A 22,966-nucleotide genomic window follows, 5' to 3' on the forward strand; every position below is an offset into this window, starting at 1 on the left:
TTTAGTAATTTCAGTTTGTTGTTGCTGTTCATTTTATTTGATCATAATCTGAGCCATAAACTTTGAAGACTTTGTTGACTTCCAAAGTCTAACCACTGACGCATCAACATTATTTGCTGTTTCTCATTTCTACCTGTAGGGACAGTTCACTAAGAGCATTATGGTAGGAAATGGCAATATGGACCAGAGATCACAGCTAGTCATTTTTAAGCTGAATGGCAATAAAATAAAATAAATAAAAAATATTAAAACACATTGAGCACAAGAGTATGGTTTAAACAGAGTGGGATTAAAACTGTCAGGTTATACAAACAAAATGAAAGTAAACAGGCAGCTATAAATTGGTGACAGGGTCTAAACAGATAAAAAAACAATAAAACTATTAGCATAATACACAGAGGTGCAGAGTAAGAAATATGAAGTCAGTTTTAAGTCATATCTCTGTGGCCAAATGTCCCCCCAGCCAGCTCTACGATTTAAGCATGTAAATAACCTGTTGGTGAAAATGAATAAATAAAATAAAAATGTTCTTTTATTAGAGTAACATAAATTTTAACTTCAACACCAGATTATATCTGGTTCTTCGTCTTCTACCACATGCTGCAGGGCCCGTGTCCACAGCCGTCTTTTTTCCACACTGTGCACCCACAACCTCGGTTTCAGAGCTTTTCACCAGCGTTTACAGCAGCTAGGTTCCAAAAGGAAACACCTGCTTTCCTCTGTAGCATTCAGAAAACATTTTAAATAGCTCTTTGTGCTTCATATATTACTTTTTGTCAAGGAATTATCACCAAGAAAACAAAGACAATGAAAAGGAATCCTGTACTAGCATTTGCCGCAGGTGAAGAAAGGATGAGTCAGATCAGTTTCTCCTTTGCCATCGCTGTCGACAAAGCTGGCATCATAAACCCCGTCCTTTCTTGATTTTGATTGGCTAGTAGAGGAAATGTGACACTGACAAGCACAGCAGACTCTGAGTGCTGAAAACTGTGGACTACTTTGGTTTTGTAGTGAAAATGAAAGCTGAAGCAAAAAAAACCCCAGCAGACATGAAGACGGACTCTAATCCAATCAGAATGATTCACAAGTCTCCAGTTTAGGCAATGCCTTATATTTACTGTAATGTTGCTTTTTAGAAATAGTCAATTTTCCACACATTTGTATATTCCATCCACATAGTAATTTTGCTAAACCAAACCACTTTAAATAGTTCTAATGACCCTGTCATTTGCTCCTGAAGATCTAGAAGATTTAGGAGAGAAGAACTAGGTTTAGTCAAAAGCATGCTATGCTGTTATTAACAGCTGACTAGTAAAAAATAAATGGAATTCTGCAAGCCGTACCATTTGCTGTAATATTTAAAAACTATTCAGTTGTGAAGATAAAGGTTTTGGAAGTGTTAAAACATTTTAGGGTGCATTAAAACACTTAAAAGTTCCAGAAATGTACTCTTTGAGAATGCTGTCTTTGAGTCTAAAGTACAGCAGTCAGATATATTCAATACCATTGTAATAAATTATTTACATGAAATGGAGCATCAAGACTTTGAGGTGCTCCACACTTTGGCAGCTTCAACCTGAAACCAATCTTTATCTTTCTCCCACCATTTGTCTGTCCTCAGCTGGGAGCGCCGAGTAGACCAGATGGGGAGGGTCTACTTTGTCGATCACATCACAAGAACCACCACGTGGCAGCGCCCCACGGTGGAGACGGTGCGTAACTACGAGCAGTGGCAGCACCAGCGCAGCCAGCTACAGGGCGCCATGCAGCAGTTCAACCAGAGGTTCATATTTGGGGTGAGAATTCCTGTTTTTGAAGCTGAGACAGTGTGATGATGTTGGTTTTTATAAACAGACTACAGCTGACTCTTACTGCCTGAGGTTGTTTTGTTTTTTATTTAAAGGTGTCACATCCATTAAAATGTTAATTTTAAACAGCCATACCTGGCTTCTTGTAATTTTTGACTCGTAATAATAGAGTTTCTCTGTTGCCTAGCTACAGGACCAGGCTGCTGCTACTCAGAATAAAGAGTTTGATCCTCTCGGTCCTCTGCCACATGGATGGGGTAAGATCTTGGCGTTTTCAGTCTAAATGAGAATTTTATTTTGGCCCACTTACAGTATGTGTGTTAAAGTTCTCATTATGCCCTTTTCTTTCACTAAATAAAGTTTGTTTGGTGACAGTAGCTTTCAGCTTGTAGTTCCAAATGCTGGGTATCTTAAATACATTTTTTCGGGGCAAGGAAAGTTGTGTAACAATGACAACATCTCAGCAAGAATCCAACACATACACTGTCATGACGATCTGTTTTATAACATGCTTAACATCATGCAACCTAGGACTGTTTTACCCATGAAATAACCACAAAACTACATAAGAAACTATTGCATTTTCATAACGAGGATCTTTTGCTGTGGAACATTTGAGGCTAATACAGGCATGCAAACAAACCCTTGAATGTCTATGAACCTTTTTGGGAAAACAAATGTCAATGGAACTTTTGTATTTCTCCAAGTTTCCCTTTCTCTGAGTGTCTAAAAGCTGACTGAACTTTAACATTTGTGGCTTTCTTTCAGAAAAAAGAACAGACTCAAATGGGAGGGTTTATTTTGTTCATCACCCGACACGGTCAACACAGTGGGAGGACCCAAGAACACAGGGGTAAGTGTGTCTGGGTTTTCTTTGATACTCACCTGCTTTCTTTTCCTTCATATTAAAATATGGATGCACTGTTTTTGAATGTAAGCTGCATGTATTTGCTGTTAACTAAACATTTGTGTCATCTGTTTTCATCCAGGCTGCTCAACGAGAAGCCTCTACCTGAGGGCTGGGAGATGAGGTTCACTGTAGACGGTATTCCTTACTTTGTTGACCACAACAGAAGAACGACTACATACATCGACCCTCGCACTGGAAAATCCTCACTGTATGTCTAACAATATTTTATATTCTTTTTTATATTCAGACCAAAGATTTGCAATGCCAGTTAAAAATTGCAACTGCTTTGCAACATTCCAAAAATGAAGCAGTTCACAATGCATCATCATCATGTGTAAAATTAGGCTATATGATTCCAGATGATGAGGGTGATTCATCTCTAATTCCCCTGAATAATCATTCAGCTTGCCATCATTGTCATGGTATGGTAGTGCAGAAACAGTCTGAAGAATTTCTGCATACTGAAATATCTATTAATTTAAAAGTAACCTTTACTTTGTTGTTTATCGTTTTAAACTGAGGCTACAGAATCCTAAATATCTCTAAGCTTTCCAAGGCTAGATAAATTCTCAATCTTTATAATTATAACTGGGTCCTTCTTTTTATGGAGGCAGCCATAGGCTGCTAGTTCAATCGCCCAAACTCACCTTTGCATCATGGAAACCCACCCATATGGAATTTGCAAGTTAAGGCCAGCATTGCTCAGTGCCACACACCTGAGGCCTTCTTCTCAATAATGTATTTTCTTAAAAGGAACCCTGCATAATCAGAGAAGTTCATCTTGTTGGATAGATATTTGTATCTCTCATATACATATTGAACTAAAAAACTCACAAGATATCTGCATTTTGAGTCATTTGAGTTTATAAATTCACCAGGAAACTGTCATGTTTTGGTCCCGTTTGGTCCGCGCTGGCGCCGTGACATCACAGTTCTGTGGTGATCCTAAGCAGTAACCTGTTTCAGACTGACAGCCAGTGTTAGGGCTGCATCTCAGAAACCCAGCACGTTTCACACACGGAGAATTCTAAAATTAGAGGTCTCTTCTATTTTATATTTTCACCATGAGCAGTTATCTGTCCATCTAGACAGGAAAATGATAAATACAGAGCCATATTTACCTTGTTGTAGCAAATATTTATGTCCACATGGGTAGAAAATGTCTGAAATCTGTTTCTTGATGAACCAGATGAAGGCCACGAGCTAAAATGAATCTGTTTAATAAAGTTGTTCCCTGAACTTCTCTTCCTTATGAAGCTTTCTTTTTCCACATGGTTCAGGTAAAGATAAACACAATACGAAAAGACTTCCAATTTACACCTTTCAAAGTAAAAGTCTGCTTTAGCCTTTCTTTGGAGAAACTCCGTTCTATATATAAAATACTTTTATTTTGAAAAGCTCCCAGCACACTTCCACTATACACTCAATTTAGTAATTTGATGGAGCTTTATTGAGGTAAAACTTTGTAGGAATGAGAGATCTTTGACAGCAGGGAGACAAAACCAACACGCAGCAAACTCATGGCAGCAACAGCTGCAAGCAGAAAAACTGTCTGAAAAACAGTTACTGCTTAGCAGTGGAGAGGAGCGCTGTGGAACCGTGACGTCATGCTCCCCAACGATGATGAAAACATGGCGGTCTCCTGGTGAGTTTATGAGCTGAAATGAAATCAAAATGCTGATATGTGGGATATTTAGTGAGTTTTTTAGTTTAATATACATTTGAGAGATACAAATATCGATCCAACTAGATGAACTTGTCTGATCATGCAGGGTTCCTTTTAAGACTAAACTGGCACTTTGTTTTCATGAAAAATGCACTAAAAAGATGCTTACATAGTGATCCCAGAATGCCCCTAGGCACTGAAAGCAACACAAGAGCGCATCTGCATAAAGCAAACTTGGAAGTGCCCTTTTTGTGCATTTCTCCCTCATTTTGAGAAATTTTTGAATGAAAACAAAATATTGATTTTCTCTTTGGTAAACACAGCTTATGAGGTGCTTTATTTATTGAACAGAGTCCTCAATACCAAACAAGAAGTAAAAGGCAGAGATGGGTGGAGATGGGCAGTGCTGTACGGTGTACATTTTAGGACATCCTCAGGTCTCAGAATGAGGTATCAGTCATCAGGAAAACCTCTGTCATTTATCAGACCAAACAGAGTCATTTGTCAAACTAAACACCCACATTACTCAGGAAAACCTCCGTCAGATTAAACGACCTCACTTGTCAAACCAAACGCCGTCAGATTAAACGGCGTCATTGGTCAAACCAAACGGCGTCAGATTAAACGGCATCATTTGTCAAACCAAACGCCGTCAGATTAAACGACCTCACTTGTCAAACCAAACGCCGTCAGATTAAACGGCGTCATTGGTCAAACCAAACGCCGTCAGATTAAACGGCGTCATTGGTCAAACCAAACGCCGTCAGATTAAACGGCCTCAGGTTTCAGAATAAAAGTCATCAGGCAAAACGGCCTCAGATAAAACAGCGTCAGATAAAACTGCTTCAGGCAAAACGGCCTCAGACTAAACTGCCCCAAATTTAAAGTAATCAGACAAAACGACATCAGAAAAAAACGACCCCAGATAAAATGGCCTCAGGCCAAAAAAACACGAAAGGTTATTTTATTTTGAAGGAAGCGGAAGTACACATGTCATCAATATTCGACGGCCAAAATATACAACAACACCAGCAAAGAACTTTCAACTTACTCTCGTATCCAACATAGCAGAACCGCGAACGTTGGCGTTGTTGTATATTTTGGCCGTGTGACGTGTGTCCCTAAGCGGTTAACCACATTTGGCAGGTGTAGTAATATTATGTATGAGCTAATTTAGAAAGAGTCCATTAGGATTGTATTTAACAAAATAATTAATTTATGTTTGCTCAAAGCATTTCTTTCTGTTGTTTCTTTAAAACACATTGAATAGAAAACACTCCACCAGGTAATTTTCCTTCTAGGTCTTTCATGTTGAGCAGATTTTTATCAATGTGTGTCACCGTCTCTGAGAATGCCAACCGTACATCTTGTGAGGCGTTATCCTGATACGACTGATGGGTCACCGTGCCTCAGTGGTTTCATTCTGTCAGTCTCACTGATGTAACACCTTAGATAACTCTGAGCAGAAAACATGACGCAGAGTTTTACTTTGGTTTCAATGGAGGAGAAACCAGTTTGGTGACTTTGGAGAAGAATGTGACCGTATGGACTGACAGAAACAGAAATGCGATAAACAAACATTCTTCACATTTTTGACCTACTTTTATGATAGCTGTGTGCTATGATACTTTATTTAAAAACAAGGGAAAAGCTGCTTATAAAAGGCAAAAATAACCAAACATGATAAATAGCATGAGTTTACTTTTATAGTGCATTTGTCAAACAGACTTCAGCATACAACATTTACTCTAAAGGCAAACCAGGGAGATTTTAACAGACATTAAAAAACAAACACAAAGGCAATTCTACTCTAATGGGACTTTAAATGTTTCTTAAAACAAAAGACAGCTTGTGTTTTTAAGATATTATCTCTGCTTCTTTCCCACAGTGAAAATGGACCTCACATCACCTACGTCAGAGACTTTAAAGCCAAAGTACAATACTTCAGATTCTGGTGCCAGGTGAGACTCATTACCTTTGTAAAGTTCTCCTTTCTTTTCTGTTTTGAATGTTGTGGATGGAGCTAGACATTATTAGACATGATATTTAAGTCTTAAATCAGAGTTGTAGATTATTTTCACCCAGCCATATTCAGATGTGACTAAATGCAACAGTTTATTACATGAAGGGTTTAAGGGCTGCTTCATGGTAGTTTCCCATACTAAATGAAAAATGTGGCCTTGGAACCATGCTATGCAAAGTGTCTGAGTATAACCTTGAACTTGGGGCTCTAGAAAACTGCTGGAACTAAATACTTGGTCTAGCAGTCTCTTCTGAGGGTTTTTGTATCTCATCTCATGTTTTGGCATCTTAAAAGCATCTGATATATCCCTTTACCTCCCATTCTTTCTAGCAACTGGCGATGCCTCAACACATCAAGATCACAGTATCGAGAAAAACCCTGTTTGAGGACTCCTTCCAGCAGGTAAAAGGGTCAACCTCCGGGAAGATTAGTTCTTACACTCAGGAGGTTGTCTTTTTTAGCTCTTTTTTTTTGTTTAAATGTTTAGATAATAGGATAATCACACTTATTTCTATGCTGTGGCTGTACCATAGGGAAAGAAGGTTAAACTCTTCCTGGTTTTGCAGTGCGAAGTTTGCATTACTGCTAGCTATAGTTGAGTAGTTTAGCTCCCAGCCTGTGAAGATAGTTATGAAGTAGACTCCTCTGGTCACCTGTTGCCTTATTAGAGGAGTCTTTACAAAACCAGCACCCCACAAAGTTTATTTACTCAACAGTATACTCCCAACTTTCCTTAATTGCAGGATTATGACCAAATGAGGGGTATAAGCTATAAAAAAGAGGCACTAACCCCTGTCAGTGTGGTCAGCGATGAACAAATTGGTGGTGGTGGCGCTGATACCGCGCTTTGTCAAATGATGGTGTCTGCACTTGTCATCATGATTGTGCATATCTTAGCATTTTATACATGCTAATTGGTTGCACAGCTGTAGAGGACGTAACCACCTTTTTAAACTATAACTAGCCACTAAAAGTGTGCCATATACTCTAAATTTTGTAGTACATTAAAAAAAAAAAAACATAATTAACCCACATGAACCAAGTTTCAGTTTTGTGATTTACTGACTAAAAGAAAAATCTCTGTTTTAGATAATGAGCTTTAATGCTCAAGATCTGCGAAGAAGACTTTGGATCATCTTTCCTGGAGAAGAAGGCCTCGACTATGGAGGTGTCGCCAGGTGAGTTTGAAAATAAATGATCATAGATAGTTATTCATGTTTGTGTTCATGCGATGTATGTATTCATCTTTCATGAATGTTTTGTTTGTAAGAATTGATTTACTCCTTTATGAATGATTATTTGGCAGTAGCTCTTAAGTTCTTAATTTCTGTTTTTAAATTAGAAGTTTCTGTCATGGATTAGCTGTAATGTATTCTAAAATGTCATCCTATCTTTATAAACATACTTGGTGGATTGGTCCATCCTTGTCTCATGCTTTTGGTGTCCTTTCTTGCAGGGAGTGGTTCTTCCTGTTGTCCCATGAGGTTTTAAACCCCATGTACTGCTTGTTTGAATACGCCGGTAAAGATAACTACTGTCTTCAGATTAACCCCGCCTCCTACATAAACCCTGACCACCTCAAGTATTTCAAGTTCATCGGACGCTTCATCGCAATGGTTATTCATATTATTCTGATTTATCTAAAGAATTTTCTACACAGCAGCTTAAAATCAGAATGTCACAGAGTGTTTCTTCTCTCAGGCTCTTTTCCATGGAAAGTTCATCGACACTGGTTTCTCGTTGCCCTTTTATAAGCGCATCCTGAACAAGCCGTTAGCCCTCAAAGACCTGGAGTCGGTAGACCCTGAGTTCTACAACTCCCTCATGTGGATCAAGTGAGTACATGTTTTGTTGCTTAACTGTATTGTAAATAAATCCTTTCAACCAAAATTCGGATTTATTTCTCAATGCTGTATGGAGTGTCGGTTATGAGTAGAGTGCAGTGCATGCTGTTGTTTTTTCTGGTTTACATGCATGTGAATGTGCTTTTTTGTTTACATGCAGGTTCGTCTGTTTTTATGTATTGACTCTTCTGTAGAGGCAGAAAAATGTGTGCCGCACTTTAAGTCCTGGTCAAAGTTTTCAATGGAGTGTATCTTAGCATATCGTCAACTGTTCAGCTGAGGAGAATGATGAGAAAAAAAACAAGTAGTGCCACTTGATTCTAAAGGTTTTAATTATGAAGAGCTGTCTATCCCTGCACTTGAAATGAGGGTTTCATTGCCTGTCCCAATAAAGCTTCTCTTCACCTTAGTATTGACTGTTAAATTGTTAACCAGGACCTGTGGTTTCCGTAGATTACCTTTGTCAGGCCTTTTAAGTTCACATAATTGCATGTCAGAGAAGAGATGGTTATTACAGAGCAGAGGCAGGAAGGCAGTGGATCGATCTGTCCAGTGTTGTCAGAATAGCTATAAATCCTAAACAGACACCCTAAGGAGACGTAGAGGCGATCTGTTAGACTGTAACACAAAGGATGAGATGTGACCTTCCGATCTCTAACTGGCCTAAGACTGACCTGCTTGTCTGGCTGTGTTGGCTCAGAGTCTCGGTGCAGTGTTGTTACAGTTGTGCTGTGATGTTTACTTCCTTTAGGGATAACGACATCGAGGAATGCGGGCTAGAGATGTTCTTCTCTGTCGACAAAGAGATCCTGGGAGAAATCTCCACCCATGAGCTGAAACCAGGAGGAGGAGACATCCAGGTCACTGAGGAGAACAAGGAGGAGTACATCAGGTCAGTTTGTTCAGAATAAATCTGTTTACACTCCAAAGTATGGCAAAATTCATGTTGAAGATTACTTTCTCTCTGCTTCTAAGGCCAGGCATGACATGACCCAGCATTTTAATCATCGCTATGAAAATACCAGATGTTGCATCAAAGCCTGCTCCATAAGAATGTGGGAAATGTAATTAGAAGCTGCATTCTGTCACTTTATCTCCCTTATGTTCTTTTTTCTGCTTTCTTGTGATGGACCAAAATTATTTCCAAGCTGCAAATAGACATGCAGCTCAGCTCTACCAATCTCTGATGCTTACTTGTTTTCAAATTGAAGACTTAATTCAATATGAACAGCACTCCATAAGGTGTTTTTACCACGCTGCAAGGGGACTCCCTCTCGGTGCGTGCTAAAAGCTACCCACAAAACATTCTGGGACCATTTGCAGCAGGAAGTTGGTCCCACCTTTAACAGCTTTTCTCCCTCGTTATGGAAGAGTTATCAGTAATACAACAATTTTGGTCTGCTGTTTTGTAAATATATCAAATACACTCGGGGGGTGGGGGGGGGGTGGGGGGGTGGGGGGCTTGGGGTTGTTGCATGTTAAAGAGGAAGCTGGGCTGGCAGAATATGCAGTAGATTATGGAGAATAATCAGTCCATCAAAAACCAGCAGCACAAAACATGAATGAGATGCATCAACAGAATGGCAGCTTCTAGTAGTTACTAGGGATGGGACCGATCCGATCCAATATCGGTATCGGGTTCGATATGGACGTAATTAATAGATCGGATATCTGACTGACAGCGCCGATCCAAGTGACCGATCCAAATCCATCCTACAGTTTGCGGTAGACCCAGGGTTGCCAGGTCTGCGGTTTTCCTGTGGAATTGGGCTACTTTTAACGTACTGCCACGGGTAGATTTTGTTGTCCGCGGGTTGAGCAGACCCATTTTTTATGTCTTGTCAGTGGCGCCAAAAGTGGGTATGCACTATATGCGGTGCATGGGGGCGCCGCGCTGTGGGGGTGCCAAAGCGATGGGGGTAAAACTATTTCATTATTATTTCATTTTCTGTATTTAACAGCTGTTTGTGCATGTGTAAACGATATGATCAATAACAGAGGCATGTCTCTGATTAGGCGCCCCTCTGCTCCTTCACCTCCCCTCCTCTCGCCCCCCACACACACTATAGGCGCTCCAGTGTGTGCCCCCTCGAGTACACGGGTGTTTTCATTTGAATCGTGGCTCCTATAAGGCTTACTTACCTATAAAGGTAAAAACTGTCAGCAGTAGCCTAAAGACTGCAACAAATCATATCAATAAATATAAGTCCACACAAAGAAGACAGACTTTAACTGCCAAATTCAAATGAAAACTTGTGTATTATTACCATCGGGTGCACCCAGGACAGAGGAACGTGCGTAAAAGAGTGCAGAGGAAGTCTGTCTCTTCAGTAAGTCCATAATACCTTCATAAAGGTGTGCTGTCTTGTGTTGAAGCTTCTAATGCCCTCGTTTTAACACATTTCTTCAGTCATTTCCTGCCGATGCTCTCCCTTACTCGTATTTGATGATGACTTTTGTGATGCAAGTCATCATCATCAACGAGCCAAACACACACAGATCACATCTTAAAATAATTTAAAATTAAGTAAAACTTGTCCTATCATGGGTGTTTTATTTGATCTTAAACGTACTAATAATAAATACTGTCAAAAGGGCAGAAACAGAAAAATGAAAGCTACAAACTAACAGGACAGAACGATTTGTGAGGGGGAGCTGCAGGTGTGAGGCAGGGCCGATTTTAGCCATTCGGAGGCCCAGGGCAAAGAGAAAACATGGGGACCCTCCCCCTTTAGCTAAAAGTATCAAACATTAGAGGAAAAAAATAGAAAACATCCCTTTAAGTTAACAGAGTCACAGAACTACAGTAAATGTCCAATTATGAAATATAAATACCCAGACACCCATAATTCATCAGCTCTTTGAAAAGCTTCTCATAGCTCTAAACTGGGGGGGGGGCTGTGATATATCTGCATACCCCTCAGAAAGTAGGTAGTTGCGCCCCTGTGTCTTGTGTATGAGCATTTAATATTGTAGCAGAAAAACTACTCTACTTACACTCAAGCAGAACTACAACAACCAGCAGAGAGGCAGGAAAACATGGCACACAGACATACACACCACCCACAGAAAAGCAGAATGTCTGTGGGCACTAAAGCAATATATGCAGTATGGCAGAGGTTTTAACTGTTTAATTTTGAATTTCAGCATTGGGCTTGTTTTGTGCTAGTTTTATCGGTCATTGGGCTGGTTTTGTCACACAGACCTGGCAACCCTGGGTAGACCATGAACGCACCACACTCTAACACGAGACAGTCTGTGTGTAACTGAGCTAGTATTAGTTAGGATGCTCTTAGTGGTATAATTACCTAGTGGAATAAGCATAAATCTATATTTAGAATAGTCAAAGTTAGGCTAAAGATGAGAGAACACAAAGAAGAGTGGGTGTGACGTAAGCCTGATAACGGGCGGCGCTAGCATTGAAAGCTAGCGCTGCTAGCGCCTTCGTTCCTCTTTGCAGATTAATATCGTGCTTTGATATTTGGCCTCTTTTTACTTTGGATGAGTCATACGTGAGCTTAACCCTTGACAGCCCACATACCACTTTATTTCCATTTACTCCTTTGGAAAAGAGAGGAGGGCTGCGGCCATTAACTGAAGCTACAGCTGTCTCTAGCGGCAGGAGGTCTGTTACAGTTTAAAAGAGCATTATGGACAGGGATTTCAAGCCCGTGTTCATAAAAAATGATAGGTAATTAGTTTAACCGACTAATAAATCAATGTTTAGTAGTAGTTCAAATAAAATTGTTTGGAATACATTTAAATTCAGTTCATTTGTGTGTTTTTTTGTTTTTTGTTTTTTTTTTGTTTTTTTTTTTGCTTTTTAATAAGAGGAGCTGGGTGGTTTACTACAGCCTCATGTTACCTCACACATTATACCAACAACAATAATAATTGTTAAAAATATATATATATAGGAATTAGTATCGGTATTGGCACATATTTATCAGAATTGGATCGGAACTGAAAAAAAAGTGGATCAGTGCATCCCTTGTAGTTACTCATGCTTCCTTATGTAGCTATCTTTAACACAGCATCTGGTATTTCCACAACCACACTGATAAAGATAAACATGTTGCTTCTTGAGATTACGGCTTTATTATAGAGGCTTTCATGACAAGACACGTCCCATCACACACATAAGAATTAATGCTTTGAAAATTGTTCAAAGTATTTGAGGGACTGTAGATACTCAACGTGAAATAAACACTTTATGATTTTTATGAGTTTTTGTATTTACTTAAGCATTTCAGCATGAAAATTCTACATATTGCATCTTTAGAAGTGCAGGGAACTGTTGGATTTGTATTTTTGAGGCTGATGATTCCAAGTGTAATAGCTGTATGTTTGTCTCTGTCTCCCCCTGCAGGTTAGTTGCAGAGTGGCGTCTGTCCAGAGGAGTGGAGGAGCAGACGCAGGCTTTCTTCGAAGGCTTTAACGAGGTCCTCCCTCAGCAGTACCTGCAGTATTTTGACGCTAAAGAGCTGGAGGTGAGGATGATGTGGAAGAGTGATGATGACATGACCCTAAGGACATCAAATTTTTCAAAGAAAGGAACTTGTGTGTAAACAAATGTTTGTTGTTGCAGGTGATGCTGTGTGGTATGCAGGAGATCGACCTTACAGACTGGCAAAGAAACACGATCTACAGACATTACGCTCGAAGCAGCAAACAGATCATCTGGTTCTGGCAGGTTAGTTTGCACCAAACTTTACTTGAATGAGCAGAGTGTTTCAAGTGAATAAGCACGCATCTTCAGAACTGAGTTGTACAGATTGTGAATTACGAATAGTATGTAGAAACTCAAATAAATGACATTAAAACAACGAATCTGTTCATTATCATTACATAAACAAAATATCAAACTTTGCCTCCAAATCTTTCAGCACTCATACTGACAAATTTATTGGTACCAACTTTAATCTATAATGTGGCTTCAAACATTTTAGTTTGTTAATTTTTGTCTTATAGTTTGTAAAGGAGATGGACAATGAGAAGAGGATGAGGCTGCTCCAGTTTGTCTCTGGTACCTGTCGACTGCCTGTCGGAGGCTTCGCTGACCTCATGGGTAAAAATTATGACCATTATTATCTTTCCAATTAGTGCTACAGTTGCCATCTTTCTGTTATAATGCTCTTATTGTGGTGCTGTGTATGTTTGTGTTGAAATATGACTGTGATATTTATTTATATGAGGACATTACATTCTAGTAATAACTTCTACTATGAGAATTTTTGAGAAAACCGTCTGGAACATCCACTAAATTTTAGTAGTTCTTTTGAAATACTGGATATTTTAGTATATTTTTGGCATTTCTTTAGAATTAAAATTTTGAATATAAACATGAAAAATTGGAACGTTTTTTTTTACTTTATTTTTTTCATTTTGGAAATTTTATTAGAAAGCAGATGCCCTTTGAAATTTCTATAATTCTATGAAAATTTAATAGGATAATTGGGGTAATTTTCTGTTATTTTCATGGAATTTTGGTGAATACATTTGTACGTTTTAGGGAATTATTTTGGGGCATTTTTTTCATCAATCTTTTATTTAGGTTTTGGCACTTAGTTAACAAAAGTTTCCCCAATTGTTACAAAAAATGTGTTAAGGGAGGATTTTTTCTATTTTCAGGAATCCAAATGGGATTTTGGGGAAATTTTTTATTAAAATGTAGGTTTTATAATAAAGCGCCACTGAAATTTTTGATGAAATTTTGGGGTATTTTTTATGAGAAACTTTAGAAATATGTAGTAGAATTTTTACCAGAAATTTTCGTTGAAATTATTGGGAATTTGTTGACATCAGTGTGGTCTGAATTAATTCCTGTTCAAGGCCAAGGCTGAGCTATTAAACTTATCAGGTCCTTATTATCTCAAATGAGTGGGGAAACTAAAAATGCATTCCAAACAAAAGCTCAGGTCTCAGGAGGTTAATACACATTTTTATATGACTAAGTTCAGTATTTGGGCAGTGTTACGTGTGCCTGGCTCTGCATGTTTCCTCTCTCCCTGCTCTCTCTGATCTCCCTCCTCCCCCTACCTGTGGGCTGCAGCACACCTGTGTGCTGTTAGCACTCAGGGTGGAGGAGGGGGAGTATTAGAGCAGCAGGGGAGAGGAGCATGGAGAGCAGAGAGAGCAGAGCTGGGCCAGGCACCCGTGACACTCTCATGGAGAAGCGCGCGAGGAGGTTTGTTTTCTTGGTATTTAAGTAACTCTTTTTTTCGTTTAGTATTAATTCGTTCAGTTTAACCAAGCGTTTTGTTCCCCGTTCTCCTTTTCCTCCCTCCCCAGGCATGTTTAGATTGCTGGGTTTTGTTGTTTTAGTTTGGCTGTAGTCGTCGGTAGTCCTGTTTTCTCGTTGTGCTCTTTTCTTGATTGGTTAGGTAGTTTTAGTTAGGGGTGGTGGCTGGTCCAATGGCCCATTGCGTGGTCAGTCACGTCCACCACCCGTCTTTTGTTCTTTTTGGCCGGCGGCTGCAGCCCTTTTTATTTCATTGATTTGATTAATGTTTAATTAATTAATTGACCTGTTTGTTAAAAAAATAAAAGCTTGGATTATTTTGGAACTCAAACCATTTGTCTGTGTCCTTTTATATATGTTATGGTCTCTTTTGATACGAGCCTTATTTTTTCCCGGTTTAAATTAATAATTTTTAAGAGGCCGTAACAGGCAGGAATACTAATTTTCAGTGTTGTAAAGTAAATCTTTGACCTTTTTTTGTTTTTCTCCTTGCAGGAAGCAACGGTCCTCAGAAGTTCTGTATTGAGAAGGTGGGAAAAGAAAACTGGCTTCCTAGAAGTCACACATGGTGAGTATACAGAATAATGTAGAACTGACTGCAGATTGATTCAGTGTGGATTACTATCTGTTAAAAGTATCATCTTGCTAGGTCTGTTAGCATCATTCTGCCTTGCAGCTCTCAGCTAAGGTTGTAACTGAACCGAGTTCTTTAGTATTTTCACTCATACACAAATCTCAAATACCACAAAATTTGGTAGATTTCTCCAGTAAGACCTTCTAGATACATTTCTGCATGATGATGTTGGAAACCACTTTGTAAATACATCATTCAAGAAAATTCACTGCAAGTGAGCAGGCAGGGATGGTTTATGTCACACAGCTGGTAGCTGTGCAGCTATGGATGTCACCAGCCATGCCTCAGCTCAAATATTTCCCTGTGCCTCATGTGTGCACACTGGGAGGTCAGTGAGATTTTGGATTCAGTCTTGTCCTCAGATTTTCTTGATAATTTCTTGGATTGCATATGAAAAAAGGCTTAAGACTTATTTTTTAAAATTCAATTCAAATGTAAAAAGAAAGCACAATGATCATACAGAAATAATCTCACATGAAATATGCAACACAATTGAAGAATGTTCAGATTGTGCTCACATATCTGAAAAAGAGCTGGAGAAAGTGCTACTTATTTAATCCCATCCTTTCTTCATAATTCATTGATTCTTACCATATAACTTCCTTAAATATATTTTCAGTAATTGGCATTTTCTTCACAAATCTGTGGACGTATTTAACCCTCAGCGTCTCACGAAATGGGGCATGCTGAACAACAGGCCAGTGTCGTGATGTTTTAGAAAATTTGACTCTCCACAACAAGTCTGCAATAAATCCAACATGAAGCTGAAGACATCTTTTTTTTTTATGTCCACTCCCCAGCTTCAACAGACTGGATTTGCCACCATACAAGAGCTACGAGCAGCTGAAGGAGAAACTGATGTTTGCCATCGAGGAGACGGAAGGCTTCGGCCAGGAGTGAGAGAAAAACCAGAAGCGGTGTGGATTTAGGAGTCTGAAGGATTCAAAGACCATAAGTGTTAAATTCAGGGAGCCTCTTGAAAAGAGGCGGGTGGAGTTTGACGTGTTTGTGCCCATGCATGCATGCACACACCTGTATGGTACTTCCATAGGTGCAGACTGTTGCCTGCATGTTGATGCAAAGCAGAGCTGGGGATTTTTTTTTATGTCTACTGTGTGTACCATGCTTGCAGCAGGTCTGAGAGTTTGTATTCATTAAACCAAAACACAGAAGCTGCTCCTTCCTGTGTCTCAGAATGTGCGGCACATAATGCATGGGATTCTGAAAACTCACCCTCTATGACATCTTTTAAGGGAATGCAGTTGATTTTTCCTCCTTACCTGTCATTGTTTAATAGCAGGCAATGTGGCGTTTTCGTGTTCACAGCAGTGTCTCGTCAAGGCTTCTTTGACAACGTGATTTCTTCGTATTAAGTTGCTCTGCTTTAAAATGTAGATTAAGTGATAAGGTGCAGGACTGAGAGGGTGTGAGTGCTTTAGAAACAGGGATACTTTCACCAAAAATCTAATGTTGCTCTAAGATTGTTTCATTTGAATGAGTTGCATCTAATTTTTCTCTCCACTTCATTGTCCTTTCCTAAATTTTCTCACTGTTTTGTAACAAGACAACTGTAGATTTTATTTTTAATGATGCAGTAACACAGGAAACTTACAATAACTTCAAATTAAGTGGAGCTTTGAAATACTCACTTTAATAACAGACAATCTCAGTGCTTCAGAGAGAGATTTGGGAGAGCCATCTGATATAAAATAAGAGAAGCAGCTTCTGGTTCTGTGGTGTTTGATCTGTGATCCACTTAATGATTGTGAAAAACCTCCATTATTTAATGTGGTGGAAAATTTGAAGTGAACTTAAAAGGACCCTAGTTTTATAGGGCCAGAGTTTGTTTGTTGTGATGCAGAGTGGGATTAAAATATTCTGGAAGAATCTTTAAGTTATTTTAATATCAGCCTCAAGAGCCAATTTACACCTTTTTCTTCTGCTTTAAGTCTTTGGTTGGTCTGAAGTGGAAATCCATTTGAATAGAAAGTATTTTAGGATGGTGTTCATTGTATTCAGTGCTAAAAATGTACCTTAGATTATGTGATAACTTTATTAAGAATCAAACACCAAATGCAAGCCGACCGAAATAAGTTAAGGTCAAGGAAACTCCTTCAAAATAAATGGCATTTTCTTCTTTTATATACCCACCCATCTTAGAATCTGCAACCATAGCAATTTCCAACTTCTGGCCATTTTAATAGAAAGCAAAGCAAGTTTATTTACAGAGCAGTATTCATACATAAATCAATTTAAGGTCAAAAACAGAAAATTTATAACTGAAGGTCACATCTTTTACTCTTTAAAGTGTAGAGGTGTCTGTGAAGTTTCTTGCATAAAAAAGACTCACATATTGGATTTTGTCATGCCTACAAACCCCCCTGTTTTAGTTCTGCAAAAAAAAAAAAACAAAAGAAAAAAACAGGGTATTTCAGTGTCTGACCATGCCACCAGATGGTAGTGGACGTTCCCATGGCTTTTATTGAGCAGACTGTGACTGCATAGATAAAGCTGGTGATATAATAGTAGAATAAAATAAAATAAAAATCTCAAAACCGCTTGTTGAAATAAACACTAACCTTTATTAGAAAACTTAGAAAAGACGTATTTTGCTAAATATGTGACTAGAGATGCAGGATATTGTGGTATATCTGTATCAACAGATAATAGCTTAAAAAGTTAATAATCAGCAGATATTGAATAAAACTTTATTTAAAAAGCATCCTTAAACAAATACAATCAAAACTGTTTTACAGGACAGTACAAAACATGTTGACAAAAATGTGAAGTATTTAAAGGATCTAGAGACTAATGCATATCAAAAATAATTCAGTGAAATAATTGTGATTGATGATTAAAAAAGAGACAATAAGAATAAAAAGAGACAATAAAAATAAAAAGAAAGCTATAAAGGAAAGAAATAATAAAACAAGAAACATCGTAAAATATGATAAAACAATGATAAGAGGTTACAAATAAATTATTTTTTGTCTTCAGTTTGAAATCCTGATATTCTCAGCTCCTCTCGGATCCTCTGGCAGGCTGTACAGCTGAAACTTTTCTAGTTCTGCTCTGAGGAACAGCCAAGAAAGAAGAACCAGAGGATCTGAGGGGACGTCATAGTTCATAGACCAAAACCATCTCTGTAAGATAGTCTGGAGCGAGGCTTTATAAAGTGCTTTATCAACTAATAAAAGAAATAAAAATCAATACAGAAACTGACAGGCAGCTATAGGATTTTAACGGAGGTGTATTGTGTGTTCTTCTGGTCTTTGTCAGGACTTGTGCTTCAGAGTTTTGAATGAGCTGAAGTTGAAGTTTTCTTTGGTAGACCAGAAAGGAGAGCTGGAGTTTAGGGAAGCCAGACAGCTGTGTATTATAAGTTTATCCTCATTTCTCAAACTTCAAAGTGTGATCTAGGACTAATGTTAGTATTGCTGATCCTTTCACTCTAACGTCTGTTTTAAGAAATCAAGTTTTGGGTCTGAACTTAATTTAAATATCAGTATTGATTGCGTATCAGCCAATATGTGTTTGTGTTTATCAGCAGAAATCCAATATTGGGCACCCCTGTATATGACCTTTAAGAGCATTCATACAACAGCAAAAACATTACAAATTAAATACATATTACACGTAAGATTAAAAGAATTGACAAAAGGTGAAAATAAGAACTTAAAAACATCAAATCTAAATATTGTAAAATTGTGTATGTGTTCTGTATGTGTACAGAGCTGTAGTTCTCTGAAGTCTTCAACTAAAGTCCCAACCTCCCTACAGACACAGACTCACCTGCTTGTTTTTTTTCTGAATGAACGTCATTCTCTTTATCAATCCAATCATGAGGATTTAGGCTCACAGTCTGCTCTGTCTGTGTCAGGCTCAGCTCTAAACTGCCCAAAAAAATCCCCTGCAGGAGTACTGTGGTGGAAAAAACCCACACACAGGCTCTACACCTCAATACTTCACCACTTTTAAAATGCCCTAGGCATAACTCAATTTGTGATTTCCCCCAATTTTCCATACAAGTGCAAGGCACGTTAATATTGGCTGTGTTTATAAAACTATGAGGCTGCATCCACTACTGTTAAGAGTCGTTGCTTCTTAGCAACAGTTATGTCTAATAAGAAGATAAAGCTGTCTTTTCCAGTATGAAATAAGTAGATTAGGTGGAGTGGTTGCTCTTTATGGAGTGTGTTTTTGATTTGGTTTAAAGAGGTGTGGTTACTGATGAACATTAAATCACAGTGCTGACTGTCTGTCAAAGAAAAAACATTGTTGTCCACCGTTGTCATGTTTATGGTTAGCCTTCAGGTAGCCTTATATTTTACCCTCAGGCATCACATATCCAGACTAACAGAGTTTGAGACGTTCTTTTGAAGAAACTGCACCAGTGTTGGAAAGAGTGTGGATTTAAGCTGATGAACCCTGGCTGAAACTGTGATTTAAGCCGGGACAACTACTGAGAAAACTTCAGTGTGATTAAATGAATGTATCATGATGAAAAATTGATTGGTAAAGTTGCCTATTTACATTTTTGCCTCTGATTTTTACCCTGTGCTGATGAGTGCTGTTGAATTCTTAATCTGGGTTGATCATGTATTAAAATCCTGGGGATGTAGTAAATACAAAAAATATGTAAATATCAAAATAATTTTTGTTGCTCCAGAATTTTCCATGTACAACTAAACCACTGTCACTTTCCTGTACATGAAAAGGAGTTGTAAATGGTGTCAATAACAAATTTTCTTTTGTAAAAGAGAGGTTTTAATAAGAGGTTTATGGTATAACACTATATTTTCTTTTCCCTGCTTTTATTTCTGATGTACATGGAAGATGTGTAATATAGAAATTGTCACCTTAATAAATTAAATCAGAAAAAATGGTCATGTCTCTGTGTCTGCATTTGAACCTGGTATAAAGTAGATATAAGTCCACATGACCAAAAAAAAAAATGTTCCTGATTTATCTGGTTGAAAGAAAGGTTCTTTAAAATGCACATAATAGAAGATATAGTAAAGAAGCTTGATAACGTTTTACTTTTAGAAAAAAATCCTCTTTTAACATGCTAGCCAGGGTACAGTATGTACAGGCCATCTTTTCAAATGTGTTGATGTGATTTATTCTTAATGACCACTTCATTGGGTACACCTGTTCAACTGCTCATTAAAGCAATTATTGAATCAGCCAATCACAAGGCAGCTACCAGTGCAGGGATGTAGACATGGTCAAGAAGATGTGACAAAGTTCAAACTGAGCATCAAAACAGGTAAGAAAGTGAATTTTCTTCACTCTTAATGTGCCAAAGTTGAGTTTATGTAAAACTTGTCCAGCTTAAAATCTGCATTAAATTTGATCAGTGATTATTAGAAATCTGTTGAAGATGTCAACAACGTGAATCATTCCTAAATAGCTGAAGAGTTTGTCTACGTTTTAAAGCAAAAATGAAGTCTGTATGTGCAAGTGAGCTGAAGTTACAAGCCTGAGAAGTTGAAGGCGTTTTAGAGGATTTGAAGAGCTGTCGCATCTGGAATAATGTTATTTTAGTTTTAGAAAAAGCTAAATAATTGAAAAGTATAAATAGTATGAAAAGTATTAAAAAGGGCATAAGAAGCTAAAGAGTTTGATAGAATAGTGAAATTAGCACAATAAACGCCAAAGTTATGAGGAGTGGAAGAAAGTACTAATTAGCATTAAAAGTCCCATTCATTTGAAAGGGGTTAAAAAAAAGTGCGAAAAAAGTTAATTTTAAAAAGTATAAAAATTAGAAATTAAAAAAAGTCATAGCAGTTGAATGACAAAGAAGCCGAACAGAATAAAGTTTGAACGGTGTTGATATGACAAAGTATGAAGGAGTAGATAGCCGGCACGGAAGAAGAAGAAGAAGAAGAAGGAAACAAAAAAAAAAGGCAGATGCGAATAACAATAGTGTGGATGCTGACCCAGGGCTCCCACTTTGTGCACAATTCTGAAGACTTGAGGCCCATGTATCAACAGCATGACTCCAAAGTGCTAAAACCATTCTAAATCACCGCTATGCAAATCTGTGATCACAAAGTCATCATTTTGACACTTTGGCCCTCAAAATTCCCTTATTATTACAAATTAGTCTCACCCCTGTGCAAACTTGATCTAGAGGACACTTGAATCAAGTGGCAGGACATAAAAAAGCAAACAAGTGACTTTTATGGGAATAAGGCGATTAGATGGAGCAGTGACAACACTGAGGAAGAGGAGGCCTGGCAGGTGGTGCACTCCATCTGAGATGAAGAGGAACCTGAGCCAGTATCTCCTATGCAACTTTGACGGCTAATTTAATCAGCCATGGTAGTCATGACTGAAGCTGGGCAGCTGTTAGATACAAACATATGATAGCTGAGTTTGCAGGTTTACTAAACCCTGGTGTCACCCCAAGATTTATGGTAATGAGAGGAATCAGACAGGGTTGCCCTATTTCTTCAAAACTTTTTATATTGGCAACTCAGCTGCTCTCAATTCTTATACATAACACCACAGAAATACAGGGTGTGACAATTTTTGAAGAATTCAAAATTAGTCAGTCTGCGGATGACACGTCTGTCTTCTTAAAAGATAAATCCATGGGAGATTTAACTCTCAGTACAATATCATTTTTTTCCCAAAGCTTCAGGCTTATCTCTCAATACTAACAAGTGTGAATGACTTTCTATTCATTCAAGTACTGATCAGAACATTGCTTCTGTAAAAGTTGAATCTGAAGTTAAATACTTAGGAATAACAATTTCTAAACGCCCTCTGACAAGAGAAAACATGAATATTTCTGATGGTATCAATGATATGAGAAAATGTCTTAGTCACTGGTTAACAAGAGATCTAACTATCTTTGGTAGAGTCATTTTGTCAAAAACTAGGGAGGGATTGCAGAATTAGTCACTTCTTCTATATTTCTCCCCAAAACATAAAGCCAATTCCATTATTTTTCAGTTTGTATGGCGTAATAAAAGCCATTGTGTAAAAAGATCCCAACTTGTTAAAGACTATGATACTGGGTTGTAAAGCTCTTTAACTGGAATCTATGGTTGGCACATTTAAGATGAACTGGATAAATGCCTTTTTGACTCAACCAACTTCAATGTGGTTTCATATTCCAAGAGCTTTGTTGAATATAATTGTAGGATGAGACTTTCTTGTAAAATGTGATTTGACATAAAGACAGCTCCCATTAAGCCTGCTAATTTTCATCAGCAAATACCGCACTTTTAGAAGATGATATTTAATGGCAAATGCCTCAACTAACATGTACCGATGACTTGATTTCTCGAGCTCACTTCGGCCTGCAAAGTGCAAAACTTAACTCGTGTGAGGAAAAGCACATAACTCCTGCTTCAGGGGGCATTTGTGACAAGACCACGTCCTGACCTGTGTTCCCCAGACAGGAAAGCACCAGTAGCCTTTCAAATATTCGCCAACGCATACCTCAAACAAGTTATGAAAATTAGATATTTCTAGAAGAAATGTTCGTTGAGATATGTTACTGGAGGACTATTTCATTATTACATCAAGTGCTAAGGTTGGTGTAAAACGGTAACATACAGACAGGGGAAGAAATAAGAACTGTTAAATTAACGTTGTGTACGTCTTTAACATGATTACAAAACAAGAGAAAATGACTGACATTTCATCTGACAGCTCTTTTTCCTTTAAATAATATGACAGAAGTACAAATGTGTTCTGAACTCAAACAGTCATAAAGAGACTGAGACACGAATTAAGAAATACCTGGCCATGTTTAATGAGGGAGTATTTTCAATGAGTTTTTTGTTTATTATGTCTGATTTTGCCATTAACATGCAGTGAGAAA

At 38.1% G+C, this 22,966-nt stretch overlaps 1 protein-coding gene across 2 annotated transcripts in view; it reads left to right on the top strand.

The window, feature by feature from the left end:
• Nucleotides 1-16,298, top strand: part of itchb (itchy E3 ubiquitin protein ligase b) — a 36,880-nt gene extending 20,582 nt beyond the window's left edge. The window contains exons 10-24 of one of the 2 annotated variants that reach the window (XM_041798997.1): nt 1,622-1,796; nt 1,996-2,065; nt 2,577-2,661; nt 2,798-2,926; nt 6,273-6,345; nt 6,738-6,809; nt 7,497-7,585; nt 7,864-8,023; nt 8,109-8,242; nt 9,003-9,143; nt 12,621-12,741; nt 12,840-12,944; nt 13,223-13,319; nt 14,988-15,060; nt 15,927-16,298. In XM_041798997.1, coding sequence (XP_041654931.1) covers nt 1,622-1,796; nt 1,996-2,065; nt 2,577-2,661; nt 2,798-2,926; nt 6,273-6,345; nt 6,738-6,809; nt 7,497-7,585; nt 7,864-8,023; nt 8,109-8,242; nt 9,003-9,143; nt 12,621-12,741; nt 12,840-12,944; nt 13,223-13,319; nt 14,988-15,060; nt 15,927-16,026 — 1,624 coding nt within the window. In that variant the 3' untranslated portion in view covers nt 16,027-16,298. The remainder of the gene's footprint in view (nt 1-1,621; nt 1,797-1,995; nt 2,066-2,576; nt 2,662-2,797; nt 2,927-6,272; nt 6,346-6,737; nt 6,810-7,496; nt 7,586-7,863; nt 8,024-8,108; nt 8,243-9,002; nt 9,144-12,620; nt 12,742-12,839; nt 12,945-13,222; nt 13,320-14,987; nt 15,061-15,926) is intronic. The other variant, XM_041798999.1, reaches the window with a different exon arrangement.
• The last annotated feature ends 6,668 nt before the right edge of the window (nt 16,299-22,966 follow it).

Source organism: Cheilinus undulatus, linkage group 11 (assembly GCF_018320785.1).
Source record: "Cheilinus undulatus linkage group 11, ASM1832078v1, whole genome shotgun sequence".
Taxonomy (NCBI): Eukaryota; Metazoa; Chordata; class Actinopteri; order Labriformes; family Labridae; genus Cheilinus; species Cheilinus undulatus.